The sequence below is a fragment of the Myxozyma melibiosi genome (assembly GCF_037950935.1).
Source record: "Myxozyma melibiosi strain Phaff 52-87 chromosome Unknown BZA70scaffold_16, whole genome shotgun sequence".
In the NCBI taxonomy this organism is placed as follows: Eukaryota; Fungi; Ascomycota; class Lipomycetes; order Lipomycetales; family Lipomycetaceae; genus Myxozyma; species Myxozyma melibiosi.
Genome location: NW_027042930.1, coordinates 47,653 through 65,034, shown reverse-complemented (window position 1 = coordinate 65,034; position 17,382 = coordinate 47,653). Strand labels below are relative to the sequence as shown.

General features: G+C 52.8%; 10 protein-coding genes across 10 annotated transcripts; 6 read left to right on the top strand and 4 right to left on the bottom strand.

The window, feature by feature from the left end:
• Window positions 1-138: 138 nt before the first annotated feature.
• On the top strand, window positions 139-1,920 carry BZA70DRAFT_96986 (uncharacterized protein). The gene is made up of 2 exons (XM_064915577.1): window positions 139-714; window positions 775-1,920. The coding sequence occupies exons 1-2, from the start codon at window positions 216-218 to the stop codon at window positions 1,686-1,688; spliced, it is 1,413 nt and encodes a 470-aa protein (XP_064765571.1). The 5' UTR covers window positions 139-215; the 3' UTR covers window positions 1,689-1,920.
• A 1-nt stretch (window position 1,921) lies between these two features.
• BZA70DRAFT_285309 (uncharacterized protein) lies at window positions 1,922-3,559 on the bottom strand. The gene is made up of 3 exons (XM_064913715.1): window positions 3,228-3,559; window positions 2,177-3,168; window positions 1,922-2,141 (listed from the first exon to the last, which is right to left on the bottom strand). Exons 1-3 carry the CDS (start codon window positions 3,408-3,410, stop codon window positions 2,105-2,107), a joined length of 1,212 nt encoding a protein of 403 aa, XP_064765570.1. The 5' UTR covers window positions 3,411-3,559; the 3' UTR covers window positions 1,922-2,104.
• Window positions 3,560-4,439: 880 nt separating this feature from the next.
• BZA70DRAFT_242679 (small GTPase superfamily) lies at window positions 4,440-5,258 on the bottom strand (the record flags this gene model as incomplete). Its single annotated transcript, XM_064910573.1, has 4 exons — window positions 4,440-4,874; window positions 4,938-5,046; window positions 5,106-5,149; window positions 5,229-5,258. The coding sequence occupies 4 exons, from the start codon at window positions 5,256-5,258 to the stop codon at window positions 4,440-4,442; spliced, it is 618 nt and encodes a 205-aa protein (XP_064765569.1).
• Window positions 5,259-5,632: 374 nt separating this feature from the next.
• BZA70DRAFT_302901 (putative autophagy protein Apg16) lies at window positions 5,633-6,641 on the top strand (the record flags this gene model as incomplete). The annotated part of the gene is made up of 5 exons (XM_064914747.1): window positions 5,633-5,747; window positions 5,806-5,851; window positions 5,903-5,971; window positions 6,014-6,274; window positions 6,339-6,641. The coding sequence occupies 5 exons, from the start codon at window positions 5,633-5,635 to the stop codon at window positions 6,418-6,420; spliced, it is 573 nt and encodes a 190-aa protein (XP_064765568.1). The 3' UTR covers window positions 6,421-6,641.
• Window positions 6,252-8,575, bottom strand: BZA70DRAFT_285299 (histone methylation protein DOT1-domain-containing protein). The gene is made up of 2 exons (XM_064913714.1): window positions 6,759-8,575; window positions 6,252-6,707 (listed from the first exon to the last, which is right to left on the bottom strand). The coding sequence occupies exons 1-2, from the start codon at window positions 8,232-8,234 to the stop codon at window positions 6,423-6,425; spliced, it is 1,761 nt and encodes a 586-aa protein (XP_064765567.1). The 5' UTR covers window positions 8,235-8,575; the 3' UTR covers window positions 6,252-6,422.
• A 205-nt stretch (window positions 8,576-8,780) lies between these two features.
• Window positions 8,781-10,040, top strand: BZA70DRAFT_96916 (uncharacterized protein). The gene is made up of 2 exons (XM_064915576.1): window positions 8,781-9,728; window positions 9,777-10,040. The coding sequence occupies exons 1-2, from the start codon at window positions 8,819-8,821 to the stop codon at window positions 9,944-9,946; spliced, it is 1,080 nt and encodes a 359-aa protein (XP_064765566.1). The 5' UTR covers window positions 8,781-8,818; the 3' UTR covers window positions 9,947-10,040.
• A 94-nt stretch (window positions 10,041-10,134) lies between these two features.
• BZA70DRAFT_292046 (uncharacterized protein) lies at window positions 10,135-13,927 on the top strand (the record flags this gene model as incomplete). The annotated part of the gene is made up of 2 exons (XM_064914348.1): window positions 10,135-12,648; window positions 12,701-13,927. 2 exons carry the CDS (start codon window positions 10,135-10,137, stop codon window positions 13,925-13,927), a joined length of 3,741 nt encoding a protein of 1,246 aa, XP_064765565.1.
• Window positions 13,928-14,609: 682 nt separating this feature from the next.
• BZA70DRAFT_285294 (Flavinator of succinate dehydrogenase-domain-containing protein) lies at window positions 14,610-15,224 on the top strand. The gene has a single exon (XM_064913713.1). The coding sequence runs from the start codon at window positions 14,694-14,696 to the stop codon at window positions 15,204-15,206; it is 513 nt and encodes a 170-aa protein (XP_064765564.1). The 5' UTR covers window positions 14,610-14,693; the 3' UTR covers window positions 15,207-15,224.
• On the bottom strand, window positions 15,225-16,035 carry BZA70DRAFT_285293 (chaperonin 10-like protein). The gene is made up of 3 exons (XM_064913712.1): window positions 15,896-16,035; window positions 15,555-15,815; window positions 15,225-15,490 (listed from the first exon to the last, which is right to left on the bottom strand). The coding sequence occupies exons 1-3, from the start codon at window positions 15,896-15,898 to the stop codon at window positions 15,437-15,439; spliced, it is 318 nt and encodes a 105-aa protein (XP_064765563.1). The 5' UTR covers window positions 15,899-16,035; the 3' UTR covers window positions 15,225-15,436.
• Window positions 16,036-17,284, top strand: BZA70DRAFT_285290 (endoplasmic reticulum vesicle protein). Its single transcript, XM_064913711.1, has 4 exons — window positions 16,036-16,463; window positions 16,540-16,578; window positions 16,628-17,013; window positions 17,081-17,284. Exons 1-4 carry the CDS (start codon window positions 16,242-16,244, stop codon window positions 17,097-17,099), a joined length of 666 nt encoding a protein of 221 aa, XP_064765562.1. The 5' UTR covers window positions 16,036-16,241; the 3' UTR covers window positions 17,100-17,284.
• Window positions 17,285-17,382: the final 98 nt, after the last annotated feature.

The following is a 17,382-nucleotide window of genomic DNA, read 5'->3' as shown; positions in this document are numbered from 1 at the left end:
GATATAGTAGAATCAAGTAGACAACTAACAGAACCAGGAAACATCCAGAAACGGCAATTCGAGATCAGAAATAAAGTTTAAACCTTGTCTCTGACGGATAAGCTCACCATCGCTCGGTCCCGAACATCACCACGTCGACCCCCACACTCAGAAGAATAAGACGAGACAATAGAACAAGACAATACAGTATTATATCTGCTCCGTCAGCTACTACAATGGACACACCCAGCGCCTCGCAGCAGCCGTCGCTGGTGTCCACGCCCTCGTTCGAGACCGCAAGCATCACCAGCAGACGGTCCCACGCCCACTCCGACACCTCCAGCATAGCAGGCAGCTCCACGAAAGCGGTCAACCTCTCGGTCCTGTGTCCGACCTGCTCGACCTCGATTGCGGTTGACCTGCCGTTTTTGATGATGCCGGATAGGGCGGAGGATATGTCGCCTGCCTCGGGGGATGATGAGCAGGGTGGAAGTGATTCGTGGAGCGAGGACGAGAGCTCGAGTACTTCTTCAGACTCGGAAGTTGCTGAGGATAGTGCGCCCGCTGCGTACGAAAATACGTCAGACGACGACGAGCAGTTCCGACAAATGAAGCGGCATCAGAGAAAAGCGAGGGCGAAAGCGCTACGGAAGAGAAAGTATCAGGCAAAGAAAGACCTCGTCCGCGAGCTCCAGAAAAAAGTCGAGCAGCTCTCGATCCAACTCTCCGCCTCCTGTAAGTCTCACTCTTCTTCACTTTCTTCTAGAAACTCTACTGACTAGTTTTGTGCAATAGCCGGCCGGGCGAATACGCTGCAAGGCCAACTAGACCAGGCAAAGCGGAAATCGAGCTCCCTACGGCTGTCGTCGATAGCGGGTATCGCGCCCCCGCAGATTTCACAAACAACCCCGACCGCCATGTTTTCGTCCCCGACCCGGCGCGATTCGTCGGCAAGTATAGAGTCCGCGCTGTCAAAGTCGCAGTCTGCGGTCTCTGTCCAGCAATATCAGCGCCAACAACAGCAACAGCAGCAGCAACAGCAGCAGCAGCAGCAGCAACAGCTCATAAAACAATCCCCCAAACTACCCCCCGACTCCTCCGGAATAATAGGCCGTACGCTCTCCCTTGCTCGCTCAGTCTCTTACATCCCCTTCTCCTCCGCGCTAATGGCGACCACTCTCCTCCCTACAGGCTACTCCGGCTTGGTCCCTAGCTTCCCTTTGATTTCTTCTTCGCCTGAGACCAACCCCACCGCCGCCGCAAACAACAACAATATGCTCTCGACGTCTTCTTCCTCTTCTACATCATCGTCCTCCGACGCAAAGTCAGTCTACACCGCCGCCTCCTCCCTACCCGCGTCCCCCATCGCCGTCTCCACAACCGACCCCGCGACAACCCAGCTCCTGCAGCGCGAACTCGACCGCCTCAAGCAATCTGTCCGAAAAGAGCGCGAACTGCGGGAAGCAGCCGAATTAAAAAACAAGCACGTAAACAGCGAACTCGAAGAACTTTCGCAATCGCTCTTCGAGGAAGCGAATCAGATGGTCGCAGCTGAACGGCGCGAGCGGGCGAAGGTCGAGGAACGGGAGCAGAAGTTGGTGGAGAGGGTGCGGTTGTTGGAGAATGCGTTTGCGAGGATTATGAAGTTGAGGAAGGGGTTTGATGACGGGGAGGAGGGGGGAGTGGGAAGCGGCAGAATATTGCGTTGAGTATTGAGGAGGTTGCGGAGGAGGTTGTTAGGAGTCGGCAGACTCCTACTCAGTAATACTCTACAGCAGAAGCTCATGTTTTAGTATACTGTATATAAAGATCTACAAAGCTTCTCATCGAATTGAAAAATACTCTTCATCTCCACAATATGATGCTCCTTCTTCTCTATTTAGAACAAAAACCGCTCAGTAGCTGTAGAGCATTCTAGTCGTCATATATACTGTATATTAACATCTACACATGCTTCTCATCCAATTGTAGTTCTACTTGTATTTAACATATAATGCTCCTTCTCATCTCTATTTAGAACAAACAACAGCTGTAGAACATCTTAGTCGTCATAAATTACTGCACACATCTACACATGCTTCTCATCCAAAGTAATTCCAACTATATTAACACCCCATGCAATCTATCACTCCTCCACAATATGATGCTCCTTCTCCTCATCTCTATTTATAACAAAAAACGCACACCCGACCAACACCGCCCCAGCAAATACCACAGCGAGACATGCACCCCATTAAACGCGACATCGCCCACGACCGCCAACGGAATCGTCCCGCTGAGACCCATCGTGACCACGAGCGGGGAGGTAAGTAAGATAGTGACGATCCAGAGATAGTCGCTAAAGAAAGTGACGAGCGAGTTTGCAAAGAGGACGAGCCAGACGAAGCTCGTGGGCGGCATCTCGAGCGTCTCGGCGCCGGAGAAGTGGTTGAAGATTATGAGCGGCCAGAGAAGGACGGTGTTCCAGGCGCCGACGAAGCCGAAGAAGATCTGCATGTTTATACGGGACTCGTCGCCGATCTTGAGCTTGAGTAAGGTGGTGTAGAGGCCGTAGATTGCGGCGGAGGCGAGGGACATGAGGTCCCCGACGACGATCGAGGTGGTCGAGAGCGGGTTCGACTCGTCTTCAGACGCAGAGTCTTGGGTGGAAATCAAGACGATTCCGGTAAGACTGGCGGCGATGGCGAGCACTTTTCGGCGCGAGAAGCGCTCGACGCCAAAGAGGGAGCCGATGAGGAGGGTGAAGAACGAGGAAGTGCAGGCGAGGATGGTGCCGGATGCGACGGTGGTGTAGCTCAGACAGGCGTTGGCAAAGTAGTTTGCGGTGAACCAGAGGATGCAGAATTGCAGACTGAGCTTGGCTGTCTCGCGCACGGTGAGCATCTCGGGGGGTTCCTCTTCTTCCTCCTCTTCAGATGCTGGGAGGTGGTCGTCAGAGGCTGGTGGAGCAGAAGTGCTCTTGCGGGAGTCATTCTGGCTATCAGACGCAGACGGAACATCAGACTCAACTTCCAGCGCGACAGCCTCGTGCTCGTCGGAGTTTGCGCGCCGGTAGACGTTTTTGTGTTTATCGTTTGCAAAAGTGAGCGAGCCGTCAAAGTAGGGCTTGAGGAGGTAGAAGGAGAACGTGGCGGTGGAGAGGTACGTCACCAGGTACGGTTTTCTGTAGGAGTCGTCTTCGAAGATGGCCTGGGGTTGTCAGTATCTGCTTCTGCTAGATGGAGAGCATGAGAAGAGAGAATGCGTACGTTTATCATGAAACTGGAGGAGACCCATAAGAGCACGACGAGAAGGAGGAGGAAGAGGCCGATATTCCATTTTCTCCGCTTGCGAGCCATTGTTGTCTCTGGCCGCACACCTTCGTTGCCGTTTCCGAGCGAGGAAGCAGCAGCAGCAGCTTCGGTCGCGCTGCTGATATCTTCGCTCTGCATCGCTATATCAGTAGAGTAGAGTAGATGAGTAAGTCTCTACAATTACTGTAGCCAACAGACAACAGAGAATACAATCACGAGCGCGATTGCGAGTCTGCTTCTTCAACAAGTCTGTATGAAGAGATGGTCAAGATGGCTGTGAGAACAGATAGCACGCGGATGAGCAATGGAGATGAGAGTTGGGAAATTTTAGAGTTTGGCGGATGCCTATTTGGGACACTGCTGATGATAGTCGAGAATAGTTATTGTTATAGGCTGAGAATAAGAGATCAGAGAATGAATAGAAGAAGGAATATAGAATAAGAAGAGAAGAAGGAATAGAATTGAATAAGAATAAGAAGAAATAGAATTGAATAAAGCACAGACTACTTATAAAGTAGAGCATCGATGTCGCAATCTGAGCTCACCTCCTCCTCCTCCTCGCCCTCCTTCCCTAATCCCTTCTCCCTCTTCCTCCTCCTCTCCTCTTCCTCATCTTCCTCCTTTTTCTTCTTTATACATCTCCTCCTCCTCCTCTTATTCACCCTGCTGATTCCCCCCTCTCATTGGCCCGTCACGCCATAAACTCTAATCATGACTTATCTTATCTGCGTGCACGTGACCAATATCAGAGATAGAAGAGGAGGAGTAAGAGAGATGGAGATAGAGGTTGTTATAAGCAGAAGATTGAAAGCGTATTAATTGAGATTGTAAGAGTTGATAATAAAGAATTTATAGCCGACACCCTGCAATAAGACCAAAAAATAAAACGAGACAAATAAGGAGAACTGATTAAAAGGGCATGAGCGAGCATGAGAATACAGCGTTCGCACATCACACGGAAGAACAACAGGACAGATACAAGATACAAAGACAAAGACAACACAACACAAGACGATGAGCAAAATATATAATCAACAAGTGAAGATGATGAAGATACAAGAACGGGGTAAGGTTGATATATACTATATGCTGCTCTTCTCTTCTTCTTCCACCTGTTCTGCTCTTCTTTGATTTTAAGAAATAAGATCTGGAATGTAGATAATGTAATTAACAGCACCCGCCTCTATCGTTATCAAGATGGATATTAATCGGATCCGAAAAGTCGCTGCTGTACTCCTCCGACTCCTCCTGCGCGAGCGCGTTTCGGGCAATGACCTCGAACGCCTGATCGACGTTGATAGCCTCCTTAGCACTGGTCTCGAAATACGGGATGTTTCCCTTTGCCTGGCAGAACGCGAGCGCGCGCTTCTGTGAGACCGCCCGCTTGGACTCTTCGACGTCGATCTTGTTGCCGAGGACGACGAAGGGGAAGGATTCGGGGTCGCGGGGTGAGGCCTGGATGAGGAACTCGTCGCGCCAGCTGTCGAGGGCTTCAAACGATTTCGCGTTGTTGACGTCGTAGACGAGGACGCAGCAGTCGGCGCCGCGGTAGAAGGCGACTCCTAGACTTTGGAAGCGTTCCTGGCCGGCGGTGTCCCAGAGCTGTTATGTCATTTAGTATTAGCTGTTGTTTTCTTTATGAAGAGGGGATTAGCGTAGACACACCTGCATGGTAACATTACGGTCATCGACACGGACGTCCTGCTTGGTGAGAAAGTCAGCGCCGATGGTGGCTTTGTATTGATTGCTGAACTTCTTGCTGACGTATTGTTGCCTGGTGTATTGTGTTAGTGAGGAGTAGAGGGATGAGAGAGGTCGATAAGAAAAACTAACATCAAACTGGTCTTTCCGACACCCGAGTCGCCTAATATGATGACCTGGAGGGGGTTAGCAGGTGAATTGGATACAACAACAGAGTAGGATAGAAGAAGAAGAACAGCGGAGATAACTACTGACCTTGAGCATTGTTTTCTTCCGGGAAGACATCTAACGATAGAGTAAAAGTACGAGTGCGCAAGAGCAGGTTCTCTATATCCAGCAGTATACAGCAACAGACTATCCTCTGTCTATTCTTTCTCAAGAGCAGCAGACAAACAGGTGGCGGACAGGACAGAGCAGGCAACGAGCGACGAGGAAGCTGCGAGGAAGGCGCCGGGGCGGGAAAACTCTAATCGCTGGATAAGAGACCGCCTTCCGCTTTCGGCAGCCGGGTCCCTGCCCCCTAACCCTAATCGTCATCCGGAGAGCGTATTGCGTTTTCATGATCACCCTTATGTCATGGATTAGTAATACTCCCAACTACCCTCTGCTCTGCTCTACTCTTCTGTATCTATATCATCTCATCTTTATATCAACCAGCAATGAGCATCAGCAACAGCAACAGCAACAGCAACTCCGACTGGCGCCTGGCTTTCGCGGCTGCTCTTGACGAGAGAGATGCAAGAGAAAAGCAGTCATTCGACCTCTTTGAGTCATGTGTGTCTTCTTCTTCACTTCTCTGAGATCACTGCTAATATCTACAATATCTACACAGTCCACAGACTCGCCCTTCGCGCTACTGCTGCTGAGGCAGATAAACCGTGTGTCTTCTACTTCTCTTTTCTCTACTTCATAGACTGATCTCTTTATAGTATCTCATCCTCTCTCACCTCCCCCGAAATCGACAATCTCAAATCCACAAACGCCCGTCTATCCCAAGAGTACGTCCTCCTCCTCTCTTACAAGAACACCTAAACTCACAGTACCATCAGAATCTCCACCCTCCGCGCAGAACGCACCACCCTCGACTCAAAACTCCGCACCCGCAACGAAGAATTCAAAGAACGCTCCCGCGCGATCCAAATGCTGCAGGACGAAATCCTCACCTACCAGATCCAGCTCAATATCGCAGAAGAAAACGCTGCAAAGCTGCAGAATGAGAATCGCGAGCTGGTGAGGAGGTGGATGGAGAGAGTTAGTCGCGAGGCGGAGAAGTTGAATGATGCTAATGCGTTTCTTGAGAAGTATATATCTATTTTTTATTGTATCCTTATTCTTACATGTCTTATTCTAACTAACTGTTATCAGTCTCGATCGCTCCGTCCGTCACCGCGAAGCAGAAAAGAGCGAAAAGAGCGAAAAGAGCGAAGAAAACCCTGAAGAAAAGTGACTTTATGCACTCGCACTCCCCTCCGCAAACTTCTTCATCCTCGACCGATCCACTGTCGACACATAATAACTTCCCGGCGCGTCCGTCCACGAGACCGAGCCAGAGTAAAACTCGCGCTCCTCGACTTTCAGAAGGTTGATTGGCGACTCGGCATTGTGCTGCGTGATCTTGTGGCCTGGAGGGACGAATGACTTTAGCGAGACAATCTTTGTCCCGTCTTTTAGGTCTAGAAACATGTTCACCAGACTGTTGTTCAGCTCCGCATCGAAGGCGTAGTTGTTCACCAGCTATAACTGTCAGTCTTACTTCAAACAAGTTAAATAAATCATAGGACTCACCAGCACAGTAGCATTCTCAAGTGCCCCCCCAATCTCCTCATTCGTGACAAAATCCCCCGCAAGCAATGTAGTCTCTCCCGGCTCGACCCCCCACAACTTCAACCTCTCCTTCAACTCATTCTCCTGCCTCGTCGCCAGCGCAGACGCCCGCGGCATCATCTCGCATCCGTACGCCCGACAGCCAAGTTCCAGCGCGGCCTGCAGCACGCAATTCCCAACTCCCGAACCGAGATCGACAAACACCGAACCAGAGTCCATCTCGAGTTCGCGGAAGATCTTGGTCACGAACTTTGGCAGCAGCTCGCCGTACACGTTTGACGAAAAGGCCTCGTACTTTCGCAGCTCGCTCACGTGCGGCGACACGACCCGGCCGTAAATCTCAGACAAGATCTCGTGCGCGAACGCAGTCATGTTTTCCCGCGATCCCCCGAGCGACTTTGTAATCAGCTGCTTGTTCTTCTCTGCGTTGGCTGCATTGTGGAAGGTCTCCTCGACCAGGCTGTTGTACTCCTCAATCGCGGTCTTGAACGCGTACAGCGACTTGCGCTTCGTCGCGCGCTTGATCCGGCGCGTGATGCAGTCCTGCAGGTCGGACGTGTGGATCTTTTGCGCTTCGTCGTACGGCAGGTAGAACTGCGCCGTGGCTTGCATTATGTTTGCTATTTCTGCAACCGGGTCGTAGTCGTCTTTGGAGGGGGCGCCGAGGTAGAAGCGTTCGGTGAAGTCGGCGATGCCGGGGTACTTTAGATCGATAAAGTCGTCCTCCTCGTCGGCGAAGAGGGAGGTGTAGCCTGCAGTCTCGTGGCTGAGAACATCGAATGAGTGGATGATCTGGGGTGATTCGGTCTGGGCTTCAAAGATGGTTTCTTTCAAAAGCACCCGCGAGTCGTCCGCCTTCCACTCTGCCACGGACGGCGAGAGCTTTGGCTTTTTGGCCCTCGCCTGCTCCTCGTCGTCACTTCCCGAGAGATCATTCTCATCCTCATCCTCGTCATCCTCGTCATCGACAATATCATCCTCATCGAGATCACTGAGCTCGTCATCAGAAGTGATGAACTCCTTTGACTTCTTATTTGACTCTGCCTTACTCTTCCTCCCCTTCTTCTCTCCGCCCTTACTCTTCTCGCTCTTCGCCGCCCTCTTCCGCTCCGCCCTCTCCTCCTTTTCTCTCTCCTTCTCCTTCTCCTTCTCCCCCGTATTCCCCGTCACCCGATCTTTCTTCCTCTTCTTCAATCTCCGCAGAATCTCCTGCTGATAATTGCCCCGCCCCGAAGACTGCGACGGCTGCTGCTGCACCGGCGCGCGCACGACCTGCCGCGTCACAATCACGGTCTTGTACTTTACATCTTTCGAGCGGCCCTGGCGGACTGCGCCGGTCGGCGTCGACTTGAGCACTGTCGAGGACGAGTTGCCTGAGGACGGAGAGGCGGTGTCGACGGAGGACTGCTTACTGAGCGACGAGAAGAAGGACGACATGTTGATGTGCAGTGCTTCCTTCGTTCAGCTCAGAGGAGACGTGGTTGTGGTTGTGGTTCCTCGGCCAGAAACCCTCACCAATGTCAGCACCCCCAAAGCGGTCTCTTCTCTTCTCTCTTCCACCACAACTCCTCCATTCAACATTCAAAATCCTCAATCAATTGAACTGCAACTACAACAACTGCTTCTAAATCATCAACTTCTTCAACTTCACAGATCTTCAAAATTACGTAATCACATAACAAAGCGGATGAATTAGATTAAGGTTTGAAGATTTCTGCTGACCTGGGTCGTAAGGAATTCCGACCCGGTTTGTAGACTGCAATAAGAGAAGAAATAACAATATAGAGAGTAATATGTAGACTGTTCTATATCTATATCTCTATTTCTAAGCAAAACTACTCATAATTGCAGCTACACACACACTCCCAAACCACACTCATCCGCATCTCGAATTGGGTCAGCCAAACAAGGTTTGATGAATTTGAAGGTCATCACCGCGTTCAGCTCCGGCCCTTTTTCTCTTTTGTGCCTCCTCCGCTGCTCCTCTTCCCCAATTCCCTCCTCCTCCCTCCTCCTCTGCAATGCCGCAGACTCCGCCATCGCCGCCGGGTGCTTTCCACTCGCTGCAGAGGCAGTTTGTGCAGCAGCAGCAGATACCTCTGCAACAACAACAACAGCAGCAGCAGCAGCAGCAGCATCACCACAGCCAACACCACCCTGCCCACTCCGCCCTGCCCCAGCTAAACACCTCCGCCCAGAGTATACCTTCCGGTCCGCGCTCTGCGTACACAAAACCTTCTATCTACAGGGATCGCGATTACCGCTGGGAGCGCGACCGCGACAGAGATAGAGACAGAGACCGCGACAGAGACCGCGACAGGGACAGAGACAGAGACAGAGACCGCGAGTACAGAGCTGCATGGGACCATCGTGACCGCGACCGAGACAGAGACCGCGACAGAGAACGTGATATCCGCGACCGTGACCGTGACCGGGACCGCGACCGTGATCGCGATCGTGAGATTCGCGACAGAGACCGAGACCGCGACCGAGACCGCGATCGCGACCGGGACCGCGACCGCGACTACTGGACAGACAACAGAGACCGCGACCGGGATCGCGACCGCGAAGGAAGAGATATCAGAGACATCAGAGACATCAGAGACGTGCGTGACCTGCGAGATCGCGACCGCGACTACGGTCCGCGCTCCGCAGATTCATACTACGACCGACGCCCGTCTCTAAACTCGCTCCCGTCCGCGCCTGTCCAATATTCTCGCCCCCGTCCGCCCGCGCGATATCTCTCGGACCGCGACCGCGAACGAGACCGCGACCGCGAGCGGTTCACGAGATCGCCACCGTCGTTCCATGGACCGCCGCAATCTCGGCCGACTCCGTTCATTCCTGCTGGTCAGCGATTGCCCATCAGTCCAAAGCAGCCGCTTTCTCCTTATGACCGAAGGCCTACTGATAAGCTACACATCAATCCAAGTATGTCCATCTTCTTTACTTCATCTACAGCTATACTAATTCTCCCAGTGACTCCAGGCGTTCCTCAACCATACCAACCACAACCTCACGACAGCAGACAGTACGACTACTTCTCAAAACATCCAGGCACCCCATCCACCTTCCCCCCGCCAAACCCTCCCCAATACCCGGCCCACTCTATTCTCATCCCCCAACAGAGCCAAAGCAAGATCGTCTGAGAGCAAGAGAGCACCAGCAGCAATTACTGCTATCGCAGCCGGTCAAAACTGAAACATACTCCACCTCGCCACCTCCGCACTCGGACTCAAAACCTGTCTCTGCCCAACCGTCTCGCGCCCCCTCCGTCTCTCATGCCTCGCCCTCACCTCCCATCCCGCAGCAGTCTGCCTCCGCACTGTCATCAGCAATGCCATCAGCCTCCGCCTCCCCTGCGCCTGCACAACCCTCTCAAGAAGACGCCGCGGAATCAGCAGAGCCTGAATCCCCTGCCGCGCCCTCTCGTTCTGCCGCAGCTCCCGCTCGACCAAGACTCACGCTAGCCCCTGAAGAAGATTTCGACGACGAAGATGAGGAAGACGGACTGAACGAGGACGATGTCATTTCACGAATGCAGGACCTTGACAAGACAATGATAGATCTGCAGTCGCGCATCGACGAGATCATCGCCAAGAAAGAGCGCGAGCGCGAGGCTCTCAAAGAAGTTGTTTCCACACCGGAACTGACGCCCGAGCCAGAGTCCGAGCCAGAGCAGGTACAAGACGACGAGCGGATGACTCTTGCAACTGCGAGCGAGACAAAGGAAGAACTTATCCAGACAACTCAAAATCAAGCTGATGTCAAGATGGAAGATGCGCTACCACCTCCCGTGGACCGCCGCAGCAGAGAAGCAGTGATTCCAAAACTAGTCACCGAAGAGCCCCTCAAGTACCTCGCCAACCCCCCGCTCAAGCTCCTGACAGAATACAGATTCTACGCGCCAAACATCCGCTCGTTCAACAAGCTCCGGCCGACAATCACAAGCGTGATCCAAGGCAAACGCAAACGCGAGCACGAACTAGGCCGCCAACTCCAGCAGGAATACAAAGTCCTGTACGACGCATGGATCGCCAGCTGCCGCGCGCTCGACGCCGAAATCGCGGCCGCGTCATCATCGTCCAAAGGTAAATCCCGCGACAGCTCCAGCGCGGCAGGGCAACCGAGCAGCGAGCCCGCTCACGACGAAGAAGACGAGGAATCCGGCGTTTTCAGACGTGCGCGCAGATCGGTCGGCGACGCGGTCCGCAGCGAAGCAGAGTTTATGGAAGTCCTTGCCTCGCTCGAACGCGAAGAACAGCTCGATCCTAAAAACCGCGCCAAGCTCACGAGCGCGCGGATTCCAAACATGATCCTGGATGAGCACGACCGCAAGCGGCTCTACGTCGACACAAACAACATCGTCAAAGACCCAAACATCCCACTCGAGCGCCTCGTCGTCGACGGCGTCGACGTGTTTACAGAAGAGGAACATCGTCTGTTCTGCGAGGGCTACAAACTGCATCCGAAACAGTTTGGCTTCATCGCCAGGCACATGGGGTACACCCGCACATTCGAAGAATGCGTGCTGCATTACTACCGCACCAAGAAAGAAGTCGACTACAAATCAATGGCGATCGCAGGCCGGCGACGCGGCCCGGGAGGCCGCAAAGGCCGCAGAAAAACTCGCGGCGGCGCACAATCCGCCGGAACCTCTGCGCCGCGCGCTGCAAAGCCGCGAAAACAGCCACTCCTCGACGGACCTACTGTCGACAACAGCGGTAATCGCACCGGCGATTCGACGCCGGCGGAGGAGGTCGCGGAGGTCGCGCCGTCGTCGTCGTCGCATGCTAGGCAGTCGTCGAATCGGATGCCGGATGAGGAGATTGCGGCGCTGCTTGAGCTTGGATCTAGTGGTCGACCGCGACGGGCTGCTGCCCCTGTGTTTGGGGAGAAGAAGGATGGCGGGTTTGAGCAGCAGCAGCAGCAGCAGCAGCAGCAATTGCAGTTACAGCAGCAACAGCAGCAGACAAAGACGAAACGCGGGAGAGGAGGAAAGAAGGGTGTTGTCGGAAAGGGACGGGGAGCTGTCATGCAGAATCAGGGCGAGGAGTATTCTTCGGTGCCGGCTATGTCACAGCAAGGTCCTGGATATGATCAATATGCTCAGCAGCAGATGTTGCTTCAGCAACAGCAGCCTATCTACCAATACCCACCGCCAGCTATTCAGCAACCTGTACCTCCACAGCAGCCCCAACAGCAGCCACAGCAAGGGTATCAACAGCCACAACCCGTCGACCAAATCTCGCGAGACCTAAAAGATCGGGAAGTAGACGCGATCTCAGCCCTTGCCGGCCTTTTCGGCGGCATAGATGGGTTCCCGCCCGCAGAAGGTGCCGCCGCGCAACAACCCTCCGCGCCACAACCGCAACCGCAACTGCAGCAGCCGCAGCAACCGCCTGACGAAGCTGATCAACGAGCAGAGATTGAGATGGCAGCCACGGCGGCGCAGGCGGTAGAACAGCAGCGGATCTACGAGCAACAGCAGCGCGCATACGAGCAGCAGCAGCACCGCGAGCAGGTTATCAAGAAACCCGATGGCGAGATGGTGATGATGATTGACGGGACTCTCCGTCCTGCTGTGTCGCCGTACGGCGTCCAGCAGCAGCAGCAGCAGCCGCATCAACCTTCAACCTCGCCGCAGTTGCAGCACACACAGGTCTCTGCGGGCGGCACAACAATCACGACCACGCAGCAATCAAGCGGCTCGGGAAGCTCGAAGCGGAACAACCTGATTTCGAGCTACTGGAGCGTGCACGAGATGGATCTGTTTCCGAAATTGTTGCAGAGCTATGGGACGCAGTGGGAGGAAGTGTCGAAGCATTTGAAAGCCAAGACGACGACGATGGTATGTGTTTATATTTGAAGTGAAGAAGTTGAGCTCGAGCTAACAGGTGTAGGTCAAAAACTACTATGCGCGCAACGCCGAGAAATTCGGCTGGGACAGAGTCACGCACGAGGCAAACATGCTCATCTCGCGCGGTCAACCTACGCCCGCTCCGCCATCGCAGCCAGTTCCCGTCCGCAAGCGCTACGAAGCGCAGCAACGTATCCAAGGCGGCGACGAGGAAGAGGACAGCGGGTCGTCGTCTACGATTGCGCGAGCTGGCGATGGAGCCTCGGAGGAGAGACAGGGCAAGAAGATGGAACAACATCAGCAGAGCGCGACGGCACCGTCGTCGACTGCGTCGTCGAGTCAGGTGTCGCCGAAACCTGAACCGGGTCTGGTCGCGCGGCCGTTCGAAGCGGTGCCTGCACAGGCTCCAGCGCCAGCAGCTCCGGCTCCTGCTCCGGCTCCTGCTCAGCGAGGTCCGCGATTGGGATTTTTCATGGACACGGTCGTGAATAATCCGGTCGTGGCGCCGGTCACGCAAGCGGCTGCTAGCGTGGCGCCTCCTGCGTCAGCAGCAGCGCCGGTGCATGATTCGAGGATGGGACTGGCGAGTATAATGTCGCGATCGTCAGGGCCGACGTCTGAAGCTCCTGCTCCTGCTCCTGCTCCCGCTCCTGCCCGAGCGCCGCCAAAGATGTCGAATATCGCAAACCTGTTGAACGACGACGAGCCTCCGGAGATTAGAACTCCTTCGTCGAACGCTCCTCGTCCACAAGCTATGCCAGAGATCTCACAGGCGCCGGCGCAGTCGGCAGCAGCACCGGTGCAGCCGGGTCAATGGAGCAGCCTTGCTCCTTCATCCGTCTTGCACCACAATCCCTCTCCTCCCGCGCCGCCTCCCCAGCTACCAGGCCTGCAACCAGGCTACGCAGGCCAGCCTTCGCACTCTCTTTTCCCGCCGCAATACCCCGGCGCAAAGGGCGTAGTCACCCCCGCGCCTCCGCCACCGCCGCAGTCGCTGTTCGGAGGCGGCCAGGACGTCAGCGCGCCGCCGCCGCCTATGTTCCCACAAGCCAACCCGATGCTGCCCAATCCGTTTTTCCAGTCCCGACCTCCTCATCCGCCTGGATTCTTCCAGCCCGGTCCTCCTCCACAACAACAACAACAGCAACAGCAAGGCCAACAGCCGCAGCAAGGCCAAAGTCCTCGTCTTTCGTCGTTGATTAACGGCGGGAATCTGTTTGAACTCCCGACGCCGTTTAGTAGTCGCGAGAGTAATGAGCGGGGGGTGTAGCTCTCTTTTTTTTTCTCTATTTTGTTTCTCAAAGTTGTATTATTATTCGGGTTTCTTCTTGCGTTTTTTGTATCATTAGTGTAATATTTGCGGATTCCAATCTTAAGTAATAAGACCAAATATCAACTAGGGAAAAGTATGTATTGAGCGTAAAGACTAGAGAATAAACAAACAGAGGGAGCGTCCCTATTATAAGGTGGCGCTGGACAAATGTGAGGTTACAAGACAAGAAGTGGCTAAAGACAAACTAAAGATAACAAAGTAGAAGTAATGTAACGCTTCTCAACACATACTGAAAAACCCTTAATAATCAATAACATAATCAATAACAATAAACAATAATAATCAAAATCATCACGAGTGCAGTGCAGAGCACATACACTACAATTAGTCTCCAAAGCACATCGGCAAACCGTGCAAGTTCAGATTTATTACATATCGCATGGGTAGGTCTTCTTCTTTATGTATTTTGTATTTTTGTATCTTTATTTATTAGCAGATTCTTCGATTAATGTATTAATACCTATTTCTTACTTCTATCAACTGAATTGCACATGGTATTACTGGAAACGGTAAAGATCCGCTTAGGTAAGTCAGCGGGTTAGGTTTAGATGGTACCCTAACCACCTGGAGGAGAGTTGGAGCCGGCTGACATTGCGGAGTGCCGGAATCTTCACGTTTGGTTTCGGGACAAGAGACTTCGAGGAAGAAAAGGACAGGAAGAGATAAATAAGCAGCAGCAGAAGAAGAAGAAGAAGAGAATACGATGCAGCGGACAGCTATTTTGAGATCATTGAGAGCGGCGAGGTGTCGGAATATCGTCAACACGGCGACGATATCGCGCAGCCTGCAAACCTCTTCGCCTGCGTTTCTTGCACGGCAGCAGCAGCAGACGCAGAAGCAGGAGAAGCAAGACGGTGAAGAGGACGAAAACACGGTGAAGATCGAGTTCAAGCTGGAGCCACTTCCGCGCATCAACGAACCGATTGAAAACAAGCGTGCGCGCCTGCTCTACCAATCCCGCAAGCGCGGGATTCTCGAGACCGATCTGATTCTGTCGCGGTTCGCGGCTACCTACCTTAAAGAGTTCAATGAGGCCGAGTTGGAGGAGTACGACAAGTTCTTGGACGAGTACGATTGGGATATTTACTACTGGGTTACCGGGAACCCGAGTTCGCCCGTGCCGGAGAAGTGGCAGAAGAGTAAGATTTTGGAGATGGTGAAGGCGCAGGTGGAGGCGTTTAGCAAGACGGAGGCGGTGCGGATGCCTGAGCTGTAGGCTTGGATTTACGATGATGTTTATAGTTATATGAATATATTACAAGAGGCAGAGAAGTATATAATTACAAACTGGAGAGAGGGCATATAGTTAATCAGGAGTGCCCTTCGTTCATCAAGAGTACTCTTCATTCCGTATACGCTCTTCCTTCTGATTCAGTGCCTAGATCTTTCTTTTCTTTTCTTCGTTTCGAGGTCGTGGCGTGCGTATATTTTATATCTTCGAGACGGTTACTCCTCGGAGATCTTTGCGAGGATCTCGTGGTCCCGGAAGAGAATGTAGTCCTGTAGTATATATATCAGTAACCCGCTTCCTCTCACTGTTATGCAACTCGCAAGATATACACACCTCATCGCCAACCTTGACAGTGCTTCCACCAAACGGCGGAATCAAGACCCGGTCGCCAGCCTTGACCGACACCGGCATCAGCTTTCCGTTCTGATCAAACGCGCCCGGTCCGGTCGCAAGCACCTTCGCCTCGTTCAGCTTCTCGACGTTCTTCTCGGGAATGTAGAGACCGGACGCGGTCTTGTTCTCAGCCTTGACGCGCTGCACGAGAATGCGGTCGAGCAGCGGGGTGAGTCCGCGGATGGAGCGAAGAGTGGTGGCCTATCTACTGTTAGCCTTCTTCTTCTTCTTCTTCTTCTTCTTCTATGCCTCTAGCCATAGCATTCACTCAGTATACACACCATTATTGAGAGCGAGCAAGAAGAAGCAATTGAACCTGTTCTTTGTGTGGAGATCAAGACTTCGCGAGGGCCGACCGTAAAATTTATGTCGCGCTCAGGAATCGCGGTGCTTATGTAATTCCTGACTGGCAGAACTTTCTCGAGCAAACCACTCTGTCATCTACTTTGTCACGTGTGTGTATACACGTGACTCTGCACGTGATCGTGAAGATGACGCCGAGGACAGCAAGAAGGGATGCAGTTTACACGTCGCATCTCGATCTACACAAACCATCCGCTTCTGCGCAGTGAAGCAACAATCATCACCGAGCATCAGATAGATCACTGAGAAGAGGCAGATAGCGAGATGATTTCACGGCACTCACTCCCCGCTCTTTGCAGCACCCTGCTCCTGCTCCTGCTCGTCTTCGCGGCCCACGCCAGCGCCCTCAAATTCGCAGTCCATACGCGACCAGCTGGACACCCCAGCGAGCGATGCATTCGCAATTTCGTGCAGAGAGATGCAATGGTTATCGTCAATGTCAAGACGAACGGACAGAAGGGTGATGGCCAGGTTCTGAACCTGCGGGTAGGTTTCGAGCGCTTGTTTTGACGCGTGTGCGCGGTCTTGTGACGAGTAAATTCTGACTGTTGGTTGCGTTTAGATCATTGATACCGTTGGAAATGAATACGGTCGTCCTAAGGTATGTGCTTTTACTTTTATTGTTAGTGATCTAGTGCTAACTCTCGCAGGACGTTGCCGGCGACGTACGCTACGTCTTCACCGCCCTCGCCGACGCCGCTTTCGACGTCTGCTTTGAAAACATCCAAGTCGACGGCAAAGCCGCCGGCGGTTCGCGCGAGGTCGATCTCGACATTGACATTGGCGCCGACGCGCGGGACTGGAACGCGCTAGGCCAGACCGAGAAGTTGAAGCCGATGGAGCTCGAGCTGCGACGGATCGAGGAGAGCATTGACGAGGTCGTGTCGCAGATGGAGTACCTGAAAGCGCGCGAGATGAGATTGAGAGATACGAATGAGAGCACGAACGCGCGCGTCAAGTTCTTCTCGATCGGCACTTTGTTTTCGTTGTTGGCACTTTCGGTGTGGCAGGTTGCCTACCTGCGACAGTTCTTCAGGTCAGTCTTGTTCCCGATGATGTATATCCCGAAGCGATGAAGCTTACTAACTAATTTTTCTATACAGGTCAAAGCATCTCATTTAAGTTTACTTCATTTGTACTTGCTCAAAAATATAGCATATTATTTGTAGATTACTTCAAATTACTCTTCTTGTGCACTACATGCGCCATTGATCTCCATGACTTTGCTGTTTCCCATGTTTCTCGTTTGAGTCGTGGATCTCAAATGTGTATATATATTGCAATAAATGAGAGTGTTTGAAATATTACTTTCCTTTATAGTTGTGAGTAGATGTAGATGTAGAGTATAGTAATTGTGTATAATCTTGAATAATTGTGGTGTTCTGTCGAGGAGACAAACATCAGC